General features: G+C 49.9%; 1 protein-coding gene across 1 annotated transcript in view; it reads left to right on the top strand.

The window, feature by feature from the left end:
• Positions 1-13429, top strand: part of ACOXL (acyl-CoA oxidase like) — a 269791-nt gene that overhangs the window by 131066 nt on the left and 125296 nt on the right. The window contains exon 12 of the mRNA XM_087823871.1: positions 627-780. Within this exon, the coding sequence (XP_087679997.1) occupies positions 627-780 (154 nt within the window). The remainder of the gene's footprint in view (positions 1-626; positions 781-13429) is intronic.

The following is a 13429-nucleotide window of genomic DNA, read 5'->3' on the forward strand; positions in this document are numbered from 1 at the left end:
GGAAAAGAGATTTCCTTGCCTTTTGTAGCTTCTAGCAGCTGCCTTGCCTCTTGGCTCGTGGCCTCTCCCTGCCTCCTCGCAGCCAGCGGTGCTGCATCACCCTGCCTGCTTTGCTGTCTCTCTCCTGCCTTCCTCTCCTGTGAGGGCCCTGTGGTGACATTGGGCCCACGTGGATAATCCAGGATAACCCCATCTCAAGCTCCTTAATTTAATTGCATCTGCAAAATGCCTTTGCCATGTGGGTAACAAAGTCGCAGGCTCCAGGCGTGAGGCCCTGCACTCCTGTGGGGGCCCTGCTTCTGCCTGGCGCACAGTCCCTTTCAGAATTTCCGTGGAAGTGGAATCTAACACATTAAAAACACAAGAGACGTGGGACATTTTTGTGTGTGAGGGGTAGAGGAAAACAATTTGGAACGTGCAGCTGAAGAGAGGCGAGCCAGTGCAGAGGCCTGGGAGGGGCCTGGCCAGAGGAGAAGGCGCGGGGGCCTCAGGGTGCCGGGTGACTGTCCCAGGGGCGCGTGGGGCCTTTGGGAGCTCTGAGCGGGGAGCGGGTTTTACCCCGCGCTGTGTCCTCACCGGTGTGCCGGGGCGCTGCTGCGTGTCACACGTGTCTGCTGGTCTCGCAGGTATGCCGGGGGCCTCCTCGACAAGGATGTCTTCCAGGGGAAGGAGCTGGTGGACAGCCGCGCGCTGCAGGCGCTGGTGGCTGGGCTGAAGGCCTACAGCACGTGGGAGAACATCCGCTGCCTGCAGGACTGCCGCGAGTGCACCGGAGGCATGGTGAGTCCCGTGGCCTGGCACGCGTGGGGGAGCTCCTGTGCCAGCCAGAAAGCCCCGCTGTCCTCTGGCCCCCTGTGCGTCTCTCAGCCTTGTCGTCTTTGCACATCCGCCGCCTCGGATGCTGCAGGACCCATGCTGACTGTGTCTGTGAAATGCTCAGCCGCAGTGCCTGGCCCATTTGCCATTGAACTTGGTGGTGTTGAGAGGGTGAGGAAGGGCCAGTGAGGTCAGATGGTCGAATCTCTGCTCCCGTGTTTCTTACCCAGGAGTTTCTAGCCTGGGAAAGAGGCACATGGGACGTGCTAAGCATTTAGATGGCTTGGTGTGTCCCCAGTCCTGGGCCTCAGATTAGACTATGTGGTGAGGGGCACCAGGGGTGAGAAATCCCACATGAATCTTTGGGGAGTTGAGGGAGACTGAGAACAGCAGGGACCTGTGCACTGTTCCCCACCACCGTCAGGATGCAGGGGGGTCTCTGCGCCTTGTGGGACCCAGAGCTGATGAGGAGGGAGCCCCAGTGGGGTCTCTGAGGGCAGGACAGGCGAGGTGTGAGGCTGTGGACCTGTGACTGGGTCATGTGGCAGGACTATAGGCATCAGTTGTGGTGGCAACTGTGGTTCAGCCCCAGACAGCAGCCCTGTGTCAGCAACCCTGGGACAGCAGCGCTTCCTGGACCTCCAGATGTCGCCTCCCGGAGAAGAGCAAGACCTTTGGCCTGTGTTTAATCCTGAACTTGGCTGAATATTTGCCTTAAAACAGCAATTCTGAACCTGAAGGGACGGGTGAAGAGTTTTAGCCGCAGTGAGAAGGAGTCAAGAGGAGGTCAAGGGCAGCTGTAGAAAAGAAAACGGGGAGGATGAGTGTCTGGAGAGGGGCTCCCGGCCTCTGCATCAGAGCTGGGGCCCGGGAGGGGCGAGGTGGGCGGGCCGGGCCTTCAGGGCGGGCAGGGCCCGAGGGTTTCTCCCACGGGAACGATGGCCGCGTGAAGGAGCGCCTCCTGTGCTCTCCCATCCGAGGACCAGCGTGGTCATTTCTCTGAAGGAGGCTCAGCGAAGATGTCCATGTGACACGGGGGCCGCGGTCAGTCATGCAGGCACTCGTGTCTGTGGTGGTGCTGGTGGTGGTGGTGGTGGTGCTGGTGGCGGTGGCAACAGTGGACATGCCTGGTGGTAGTGGCGCTGGTGGTGGTGGTGGTGGTGATGGTGGTGGTGGTGGTGGCGGTGGTGGTGGCTATGGTGGTGGTGGTGGACATGCCTGGTTGTGGTGGTGCTGGCGGTGGTGGTGGCGGTGGCAGCAGTGGACATGCTTGGTGGTAATGGCAATGGTGGTGGTGGTGGTGCTGGACATGCCTGGTGGTGGTGGTGGTGGTGGTGGTGGTGGTGGTAGTGGTGGTGGTGGACATGCCTGGTGGTGGTGGTGGTAGTGGTGCTGGACATGCCTGGTGGTGGTGGTGGTGGTGATGGTGGTGGTGGTGGTGGTGGACATGCCTGGTGGTGGTGGTGGTAGTGGTGCTGGACATGCCTGGTGGTGGTGGTGGTGGTAGTGGTGGTGGTGGCGGGGGTGGACAGGCCTGGTGGTAGTGGCGACGGTGGTGGTGGCTGTGGTGGTGGTGGAGGACACGCTTTCTTTGCTCCTGTGGGATGTTTGTGTGTGGTGTCTCCATGGAGGAGAAGAGAATGGAGAAGAAAGTGACAGCTGGCATTGGGATGCTCTGAGGCCCTGGAGGAAGTCAAGGGCAATGACTCTTTGTGACCATCCCTAGTGCCCTGACCTGCGGGGGTTGGTTTCCACCTGCAGTGCCAGGGAGGTGGCTGCCCCACAGACAGCTCAGGGGTTCCCAGCACAGCAAGAAGGGTTAGTCCAGCACCTGGGAGGTAAGACCTGAAGTGACTCTTAGGCAGGACAGTTCACAGAGGGAAGGGCTGGGGCACTTCTGGGGGCACTGGGCAGACTCAGATACTCTGGCCTGTGGCAGGTCACTCAACCCGAGGGTCCGCTCAAAGCCACTGTGGTCTTTGAGTCCTCTGGACTTCCTCCCGTGGCTCATTTCCTTTCACACCTTCATGGGCCAGCACGCCCAGTGGTCTCCTGGCCCAGGCATCATACCTCTCTGCACAGAGACCTCCCCGCCCTCCTCTTGGCCTGCGCGACTCTCTGTCCTCAGACCCGGCCCCATGCTCCATTTTGAGAGGCCTTGTTCCCCTTGGTCAGTCCTGCGCTGTGGTGTGCGTGCCCTAAACAGCCGGCCCTCACCCTGGTATCCAGCGGCCCTGTCCAGTCTTGCAGTCCTCGCTGCCCAGCACTACCGGGGCAGAAATGATCCCTCCACCTCCTGTTACAGAAGACACCTGACCCTGGAGGGCTCCTCTTCCAGGCTGGGTGCCAGCCTCACACCCACCAGGGCCCTCCCAGGAGCCCCTCAGCCTCCTGGGCGCAGGGGCGCTGTTTCCATTTCTGTTCCCTCCCTTTTTCCCACCCTCGTGTCCACTCACCGCATAGTACAAAGCTATTGGTGGAAACAAATATTTGCTGAAAAACAAGCACGAGCATCTCTAGTTGTTTTCAGTTTGGATTTCCACACACCATGTTGTCCTTAGGCAGGTCTCCAGGGTGAGGACTTGTGGACTCAAGTCTGGGGGCTGCTGAGATGACACTGAAAGCCATCTCTTCGCATGGTCTGTGCGTCTTCTAGATGTATTTCAGCACATACTTACTGTGGTTGGAGCCGGCAGCCCCGAGTGTGACCTTGGGCAGGTTCTTCCTCTCTGTACGCCTGGGTTTCCCATAGATAAACTGGGGGTGAGACCTCCTTCGTAGAGAGTGTGAGGGGTAAATGATATGAGACGATGAGCGTAAAGTGCTTCCAAGTGAGCCAGCGAGTGGAGGCCGGCAGCTCTGCGATGCGCCTGCCCTGGGTATTGGGAGAGGAACCCACCACACAGTCTCACTTACCTGCCATCCTGTAAGCGGCTGCAGGGATGGACGGCAGCTGACTGGGAGGACGCAGTGAGCTCTGGGGACGGGTCCCCAAGCAGTGTCACTTTAGCAACTTAAAGGTGAACAAGATCCTCCAAATGTGCATTGGAGGACCTGCAGGGAGGGGACATCTGTACCAAGATGAAGGTGTGGGAGAGCGTGGCACATCTGGGGACACCAGAACGGGCATGGGCTGGGCCCAAGTGAGGCTGCAAAGAAAGAGAAGGTTGAGGAAAGACAGCCAGAATGAGACCCCGGAGAAGGGGTGAACTCTGACTGCACAGCCGTGTGAGGCAGGCCCTCAGATGGCCCCTCAGTCCCCAGGACCTTGTGGTGCAGCTGATTGCGCTCCCAGAGACAAACCTTCAACACGGTGCCTGGCTCGTAGAGGCAGCTGACAGTGTTAGCTATTCTAACTTATTGCTATTTTACAGACTTAAAAACTGAGGTTTGGCTCGGAGGGCAGAGGGGACAGGGACCACGTCCTTGATCACCACAGCCCTACCTCTGGCTATTGTGCTAAGTTCAGTAAGCGCCTGGGGACAGACAGATGGACTGATGGCAAATGGGATGGTGGACAGATACATCCTGTGCATTCATTTTTCTTTCTTACTCTTAGATTTTGGGATTAACCCACAAAACTTGACCCTTTTGGTCTTTTCTAGCTTTATTCTATTTTTCCCCCTCTCTAACACTTTTTTTTTACATCTGGCTTTACTATTCTTGAAGAGAGAGAGAGCACTGGTGTTGCCCGCAGGCTACTGACGGTCAGAGCGATGGTGTTATTTATTAGCTCTCAAACCTGCACAGGCCCATCTTGACAGCCCCTTTGTTATGTGGTGTAGGAGACAGGGACTTGAGAAGCGGGCTGCGATGGGAAATCATTGTACAGCTTGTCAAGACGCAAGAATATCTGGCACCTAATTTAAATAAAAAAGATATTAGTATATCCAGCACCTAACTTTTTCTTAAATTAATCCTCACCTGAGGATATTTTTTCCATTGATTTTTAGAGAGGGTGGAAGGGTGGGAGGGGAGAGAGAGCAAGAAAGAGAGACAGAGAAGAGAGGGAGAGAGGAGAGAGACAGAGAGAAAGAAACATTGATGTGAACGAGACACATTGATTGGTTGCCTCCTGCATGTGCCCCGACTGGGGCTGGGGATCGAACCTGCAACCCACCTACGTGCCCTTGACTGGGAACCAAACCCAGTCCTTCAGTGGGCAGGCTGAGGCTCTAACCACGGAGCCACACGGGCCAAGGCTATCCAGCACCTAATTTTTACCTGTACTCTAAACACACGGTCCTGTGAAATTGTGCTTCTCCTGACCGCTGACTTTAATGGTTGCTGCTGTTCCTAAAGTGAGCACCGGCCGTGGAAGGCAGCTCCTCAGTCAAGCATGTTGGTAAAAATCACCTTTATTGTACTGTTTTTACCAACTTCAAAAGTAATGCATACCCATTGTAGAAATTTTTGAAAAGACAGAAAAGCACACAGAGGATAGTAAATATATCCACAAACACACTTCCCAGGGTGATTGTATCACATTATATTCTTTCTCTGCAGTGCGTGTATTTGTGTTTAAAATTGTATAACTGCCCTTCTCACCTAAGAATTGATGTGGTTATTCCTTTGCAGCCCAGTTGTAATGGTTGGTGCCATTTACACCATAAGTGTACCATAATTTATTCAATTAGTCCATTACGTTATGTCAGATTATTTCATTATTATAAATGACACTATAGACAGCATTCTAGTACCATTTTTTTTTTTCCCCCCATAGCTGTGATTGTTTCCTAAGGATCAGGTATTTAGATAATATTTGTATTGTCAACAAAGATTATACCCATTTCCACTCCCCCCAGGAGCTGAACACGGAATCTTAATAGTTGCTGGACCAGTGACATTCAGCTCTTGACTATGACCCCATAGTAGAAGGTACCTTTTTCATTACTACCCCGTATATACAAACCTACATACATTAAATCAAAAAGAGAAATTTCATGAAGCGGTCAGTGCTTGCCTCACTGTTGAGCTGTGCTCTAGTATTTTCTTTTCATTTTATATCATTCTAAGAAAAGCTAATCATGATGCATTAAACTGATTTCATGGACCTGTAGTATCACAGCCTGCTGTTTTCAGTGCACAGCCGAGACTCAGTGATCAGACAGCAGGGGCCTTGCTCTACGTACTTGAGAGCTGCAGGTCATCAGAGAGTATCCACGGCAATAGAAGCTGGGGTTTCAGGGGATACATTTTCTAGTTCAGGCTGTGGGGTGGCTTCTGCTGGGAGCCAAATCTCTGATAGTTCATTTTCACTGGAAGGTTACTAATTTGGCCCTTTGGGACTTAAGATTATGTGTTTGAAAATGGGAAAGAGGTAAGGGTCTTTAAATGTCTCCTAAGCATTGACAGTTACAAAGAATGGTCAGTTTGTCCTGTCTGCTTGGCTGATTGTGGATCTGAGGGGGAGAATCAATGCACAGCAGCCCAGCATTTGGTCCAGGCTGGAGTTCATGCTCCCAAATTGTTGCTCTTAAACTCTTCTGTGGAAACCTTTAGATTCTGAGATACTTTTTCCCTACATTTCAGTGTTTCCCTACCACTTGGTGGTAGATTTTAATAGCATTATCGCTCTGTGTCAGGAAATCACCAGAAAGTCTGAGGTTGGCTGTTTCTACAGGAGCCTTGGCAATAACTGCTTTCTTTGGGTGACAGGCTGAATGTTGCAGGAATGACAATTAGTTACTTAAAGAACATTCTTAGCAGTGAAGTAGATAAATGCAGAGTACACATAGAAGTGAAACTGTAGAATTAAATCACATTTTTGTCTTTTAACTCCTTTGTTTCCAAGCTCAGACTTTTTCCAACCATCTGTACCTTTTTAGCATAGTCTGTTACTTTTTGTGCATTACAGCTGGGACAAATGAGATTTTATACAAAAAAGAGACTTTTTTTTTCTAAAATCATATTATCAAATGAATAATACAGGTTGGAACTTTCATAATTCATGTTCATGCACACACTTCATTGCCTTCATGACTGCTGATTAAGAGCCCTTGTTAAGTACTTATAAGTTCCCTCTCTCTGTGAAGCAATAGACTAGGTACATATTCCCTGTTCTAAGAGCCTGGTGATAAGAAGGGGCACAATGCATACTGTGAGTGGAATTGGGAGGCCCTAAGATTCCATCAAATAAGCAATAGGGGACTTCTGCTTCTGACCAGATACATGTAACATGCAGCAGGTGTACCCTTATGACTGAAACAAAAAAACTACAGAACACTAGATTGTGTGTGTGTATAGTTCATATATTGCACTCAACAGTTTCCAAGACACTAGACATCAGGTTTTGAAGGACAGTACTCTCTGAGACAGAGGAAATAAACCAGATGAGCCCTATAATTTCCCATTTACTGCCTGAGAGGGTCTCCATGCTGTGTCTCAGAAGGGGGAACTGAAGCAAAGCAGATAACTCCCTGACATGAAGACTTGGAGCTGAGCATCCAGGAGGACCAAAGCCTCTAGAATTCCCAGGATAGAGGACTAAACAGAAGAGAACTGGACAGAGAGAGAACTTGGAGATCTGCAGCAGTCTCCCTTAAAATGTACAGCTGAGTGCTGAGCGCTTATTGCTGCATGTGTGTGAGGAAAGAGTCACCTGAAAGGATCAGAAGGAACAGTAGCCAGTACTCACACAGGACTGGAAATAGTGCCTTCCCTACCAGCCAGCCTCAAATACTGTATGACAGAGCCAGAGGAAAAAAGAAATGTTATGTATAAAAGACAGAGATAGGATGATGGCAAACTTCTCACTGGAAAAATGCAAGCAAGAAGACAGTGGAACCACAGTACTAAAATAAAAATCAATCTAAAATTCTGTACTCAGCAAACTTGTGTTTCAGAAAAAAAGTATAATAAAGACATGTTCATGCAAAAGTTGAAAGGACTTATCACCAACAGACTTTCACTATAAGAAATATCAAAGGAAATCTTCAGGCAGAAGGAAATAATACCATATAGAAATATGGATCTAAAGGAATGAAAAGCTCCATAATATGGGTCAACACGTAAGATATTTTTTAGTATTTAACTCTCTTTAAAAGATAATGAACTGTTTAAACAAAAATCATAACAATGTAATGTGCGGTTCATAACAGAAACGTAAAGTGTATGACAATATCGTAAAGGCCAGAAAGGGAGAAAAGGAGAGTGTACTATTTTAAGGTTCTCACACTATAAGTGAACTATAATATCACCTGAAAGTAGACAATAATAAGTTGGAGATTTATGCTATAAACCCCAAGCTACCACTAAAATAATAAAACAAAGAGTTATAGCTAATAAACCAACAAAATAGTTAACATGGAATTATAACAGTGAGAGGCAGGAAAAGAAAAACTATGGGTGAATGAAGAGATTGCTCAAGTAGAAAACAAATAGCCAGATGGTAGATGCAAAGCCAAGCATATTAATAAACATGTTAAATACAAAGACCTCAATTAAAAGATGGAGACTGTCAGGTTGGATAAAAAAGCAAGACTTAAGAAGTACACTTCAAATATAAAAGCAAGTAAGTAGGTTAAAAGTGAAAGAATGGAAAAAAATATACCGTGCTAATACGCATAAGAAGAAAGCTGGAGTGACTGCTAATATCAGATAAAGTAGATTTCAGAGCAAAGACTATCACTAGGGATAAATAAGTTCATTTCATATGGACAAAGGGGCTGGTTCATCAAGAGGACTTACTGATCCTAAAACCAGTAACAATCCTCTAGGCAGCTACTTCGGTTATCCCCACTTTGCAGATGAGGAAATTGAGGCTCAGAGCAGTCGGACAGTTTGCCAAGGGGCTGGAAGCCTGATTTGTCTGGCCTCAGGGCCCACATTGATAGGGTAAGGCTATGCCCAGAGGAGGAGTCAGGAAATCACTCTGGGGTGCCTGGGGGAGCTCCCTGAGGCAGCAAGGCTCAATTCTGCTCTGTGGAATGAACAGATATCACTGGACAAATGAGACCCTGTCGCACCCAGCATGTGCATACAGGTCTTACTTCAGCCTAACAAGCCTCTCAATGTTCGGAGACCCACGCTTAGCAGAGATGAGGCACTGTCCTCCCTAGGGTACTCCAGACCTGCCCTCCCAGCTGACTGCCCCTGGAGATGAAAAAGCAGACTTTCCCGTGTGAGACTCAGTGTGTGCACGACTCAGGACCCAGGGGCTGTGAGGTCTCTGTTTTTCCTTTTTTTGTTAACGGTCTTTAAGCACTTCTTTTACACATGGGCGCATTGATAAGTGCTTTACCTATTGTAATTTAGGTAATTCTCAAGTTAAATGAGTTTATTATACTTTTATTAGACTTCCTCTACACAGAAGGAAACTGAGGCCAGAGAGAGATATGAAAGAACTTGCCCAGGTTAAGCAGCTAAAAAGTGGCCAAGTCAGGCTTTGAACCCAGAGTCTGTGCCCAGAGCCCATGCACCAAACCACTGTGCCATATGCAAACTGAGTGTGCTGGTCTCTGCACTTACCCTCCAGAAAATAGCTGGGTTGGTTTTAGTGGGGTGAGCACGGTTTGAATTTAACCCGTCACTTTGCAGCTGTGTGACCCTTTGAAGGTACCCAGAAGTGAGTACTAGTTAAACTGGCTCTTCCCGTGATAGTGGAGGTTGGCTGGCAGGACCAGACTGTTCTTTCCCTATGAGACCCTGTGATGTGATCCCGGCTCTTCCCTGTGTTGCAGAGCTGAGGGAAACGGGGATGTGATTAAATCACTCACCCAGACTCTGTGAGTCAGGGAGGGGCTGGAACAGGAGCTGGGAAAGCAAAGCCTGCTCCTGGCCTGCAGCCGGGACCGTCCCCAGTGGCCGGGGCTTCGTGCTCACATGCCATCTGCATGTTGGCTTCTAAGTCTCAGCGTGTGAGTGAGAGCCCCACAGGCCTCATCAGACATGATGCAAACCCTTCACCTGCCCATGTGGAAACACTGAGCGGAGCTCTGCAGGCTCCGACCCTGCCTGTGACTCAGGCCTCTGCTGCTTTTCTTCGCTCCCCTCCTCCTGCCTTTAAGGCTTGGCGGTGTCAATCGAGTCCGTAAAGCTGTTGATATTAACTGTGCTCACACATTGCCTCTCCTCACGTGCAAATCCAGACTGAATTTCTTGCAATCGTCAGAGGACGAGGGAAGCAGAATCCAGATTACTTCTCTGCCTCTTATGGGCTGTGATGTGGAGAGGGGCATGCCGAGAGGTGGGGCACCCATCCAGGAAGGGTGGGGTCTCACCATCAGAGCTTTGTGGCCTTGGACCTCCCCCAGGGACCCTCAATGTCCTTATGTCTGAAAGCCTAGCACACAGTAGGTACTCAATACATGCTGGACCCCCTTCTCCCCTTTTCCACGCTGTCATTGCAGGCACACGTGCTTTCATTGCTCTCTCTTCATGGCACTTGGCAGATACTGCGTTTTCATTAACATTGAGGGGAGACCCTCCACCAACAAAAACATTACAGTTCTCTGAAGGCTCAGATGATGGTTAGCACTTTTTAGTAAAAAAGTAATTTTTAATTAAGGTATGTACATTTTTTAGACATAATGCTATTGCGCTCTTAATAGATTACAGTAGAGTGCAAACATAACTTTTATATGCACTGGGAAACCAAAATATGCATGTCATTCGCTTTATTGCCATATTTGCTTCATTGTGATCTGGAACCAAACCTGTGATATCTCTGACATATGATCTGTAGAGTGAAGGACCCCAGATCTCTCCCCTCTTCCACCATGACCCATTAGACATGTGTGGGAGCTGCCTGGTTGGGGCTCCTCAGGGTGTGGCCTTGGACCATGGAAGCAAGTCACAGTCTCGGCAAATCTGACTTCAAAGCATCAAGACCTACAGAGACAAGCTGGGAGCCTGGACAGACTGCACGGTTCCCCTGCTCGAGCCATGGGTGGAGCTGTAACTAGAGCCCCAGCTGCTGGACTTGGCCTTGCACAGCCAAGTTCTTTCCTTACAGAGACCTGTTACAGCATCCCTCGGCCCCTGAGTGTTGCCTGAACCTGGATGCTCTTGGCCAGGGGCTGTGCCTGCAGGTTGGCCCCTGGATATCAACATTGGAAGATACCACTCTTGGGCTCACTGGCCCCAGGATCGGTTTCTACAGCAGGACGTTGGGCCCCTTCCATTGGGGCCCCCCAGTGACAGCCCGCTCATCTCAGCCCCCAGCTGCTCCATCTCTCCCCAGCGTGTTCCAGAATCCCACGTGGAAGAGCAGCACTGGCTGGAGCAGAATAAAGAAACATCTGCACAAAATTGGAGCAGGATGAATTCTCAGGAGAGGTCCCCAGCCTCCCCGATGATAAGGTTATCAGCAAGCGCGTGCTGCCCGAGCCTTCCATGTTGGACGCAGAGCTGCTCTGAGCTGTTCGGAGACCTGGTCCAGCTGGACAGCGACCGCGGCATTAGCCTGCGGGGGTTGCATAAGAGAGCGCCAAAGCAATTACGAGTGTTTGTAAATTGAAAAAAAGTGTGATGGCGAGCCCCCCGGCTATTGAGTCGACTTAGTCCAGGACTAAATTCCTTGGGGAGGTTCAGCCCCACCTCACTCATCTGGCATCGACCACTTTCTGGAACACAGCCAAGGCCCAAATAAGCAAAGCAGGACTCTGGGAATGCCAAGGAGGTGACATGAGGTCCCGGTGCTGCAGCTCAAGCCCTGACTCCCCTCCCCAGGGAAACTGCTCCTACTGTTCTCTCTGACACATGGTCACTGGCTTCCTGGGGTGGCAAAGAGTGGTAAGGACAGAGGGTCTCCCAATGTGAGCAGCTGAGAGCTGGTGACCGCAGAAGAGCCGGAACTAGAACAAGTCTCAAGCAGCCAAGAGCAGAGCAAGCCCCTGCCCGGCCCCGAGGAGGAGTCGGAGCTCCTCTGCACACGACATCCTGCGGCGGAGCTGGCTCTGTGCAGGCGGGCGGGCTGGGCCAAGGAGGGTAGTTGTTGGGGGGTCACCCCTCCAGCCTGGATGCTGCAGGTTTACTATTCCCTGGGATGACACAGTATCTGTTTAACTGCCCAGCCTTTCATAGCAATCCCCTGGACGTGTATCTCCAAAACAGATAGGCAGGTCAGCTTGACTTGGATCTAACATGACAGAGACCATTTTTCTCCCCCCTCCAATTTCTTAAGAAGAAACAGTCGAGAAAATCCTGGCTGGTGCCAGGACATCGTGCAGCCAGTGATGCTGGCGGAGGATTCGGAGTTTGAAGCTCGTGGGTACAGCTGGCTAGGACTGCGTATGTGGGTGGGGAGGAACACCGTGGGCTTCTCCGTGACCCCAAGTAACTGTGTAGCGGAGGAGGAGGGGTTCAGGTACAGGCCCTACTCAGAAAGGGCCCAAGGCCAGATCTGGCAACTTCTGAGAAGGGCTTGTTAGGGGTTCAAGTGTTGACCCGAGTGGAAGGGCCTTCTCAGTGGTTACTGTGACTTTATCAGTCAGACCCTTGGCTCAGCCTCAGGCTAATCCTTCTAGGGCACCAACAGGTCTCTTCCTAACTCCCTCCCTTTCTGTGTCATCGACCAGAGACTCCTTTCTCTGGACAGAGTGAGGATCTTCAAGAAGAATCCCAACATTCTGGGGCTCTGGGTTAAATTCTAGGGTTCTCATCTTCCCTATCACTTTCTGAGCATGACGTGGACGGTCGCCTGTTGGTTGTAGGGATGTAGACAGACAGCGCAATGGAAATCACTTCATGATGATAAGTCATTTCTCAACTTTGAAAGAACCTTGCTCCAAAATTGGAGGAATCGGCTCTTATTTTTTGAAAGAGGTTTCCATTTTTGACCTCCTGAGATTTGAGCCTGTGATAGATAAAGTGTCCGGGGCCTCTATAGATGTGGTTTCTTTCAATCCTCTGATAGTGCAGTGAGTAGGAATTATTATGCTTATGGTTGTCCCGTGGATGGCAGAAGTAAGACCAGAGATGAGATGCTATTTCTTGGGGTCTAGTAAAAGGTGGAGGTTGGAGTTCTAATTCAGATATTGCAAATCCAAGGCTCTCGTCCCTAATGTAGACCTTGCTTGTTTTGGGGGCAGGAGGTGGTAAGTGTTTTTGACCACTGAGTTCTGTATTCATCAATGTACTATACTTACCCACATTTAACATAATACAGGATTTTTAAATTTTTTTTTTTTTTGACAAGCCTCTGTGTTTTGCTGTGAACCTGTGGTCACTGGAAAAGATCTCCTCCCAGTGAGAAAATCCACATGTGATATTTGTGAGTGTCTTATGTTAGTAGGTCTTATCTTGTCAGGCAAATTAGAGTGGGAGAGTGTTGGGCAGTAAAACTGACCCTCATCACTGATAAAGAAAAGAGAGATTGCTAAAATGACCCAAGGACAATCCATTTTATTGGCAACATTCCTTTGAAGACCTCAGCCCACACTTCTCAGGGGCGTAAAGAAAGTGATTATAAATTTTGTTATGGAATGGACAGCATCCAGACATAGGAGAGAAATGGCTGGAGCTGGCACTTATCCTGAGCCAATTTGCCAGATTCTGAATCTACTGTATTTTCTTTACCCCCTTTATGACGACTCACGATTCACTCCATCCCATCAAGGAAGGAGGAGGGAAAAGGAAGCTTCCCAGGTTGTCTTCTGAGTTTGTGATCATT

The sequence above is a fragment of the Miniopterus natalensis genome, chromosome 13, assembly GCF_054644295.1.
Source record: "Miniopterus natalensis isolate mMinNat1 chromosome 13, mMinNat1.hap1, whole genome shotgun sequence".
Lineage (NCBI taxonomy): Eukaryota > Metazoa > Chordata > Mammalia > Chiroptera > Miniopteridae > Miniopterus > Miniopterus natalensis.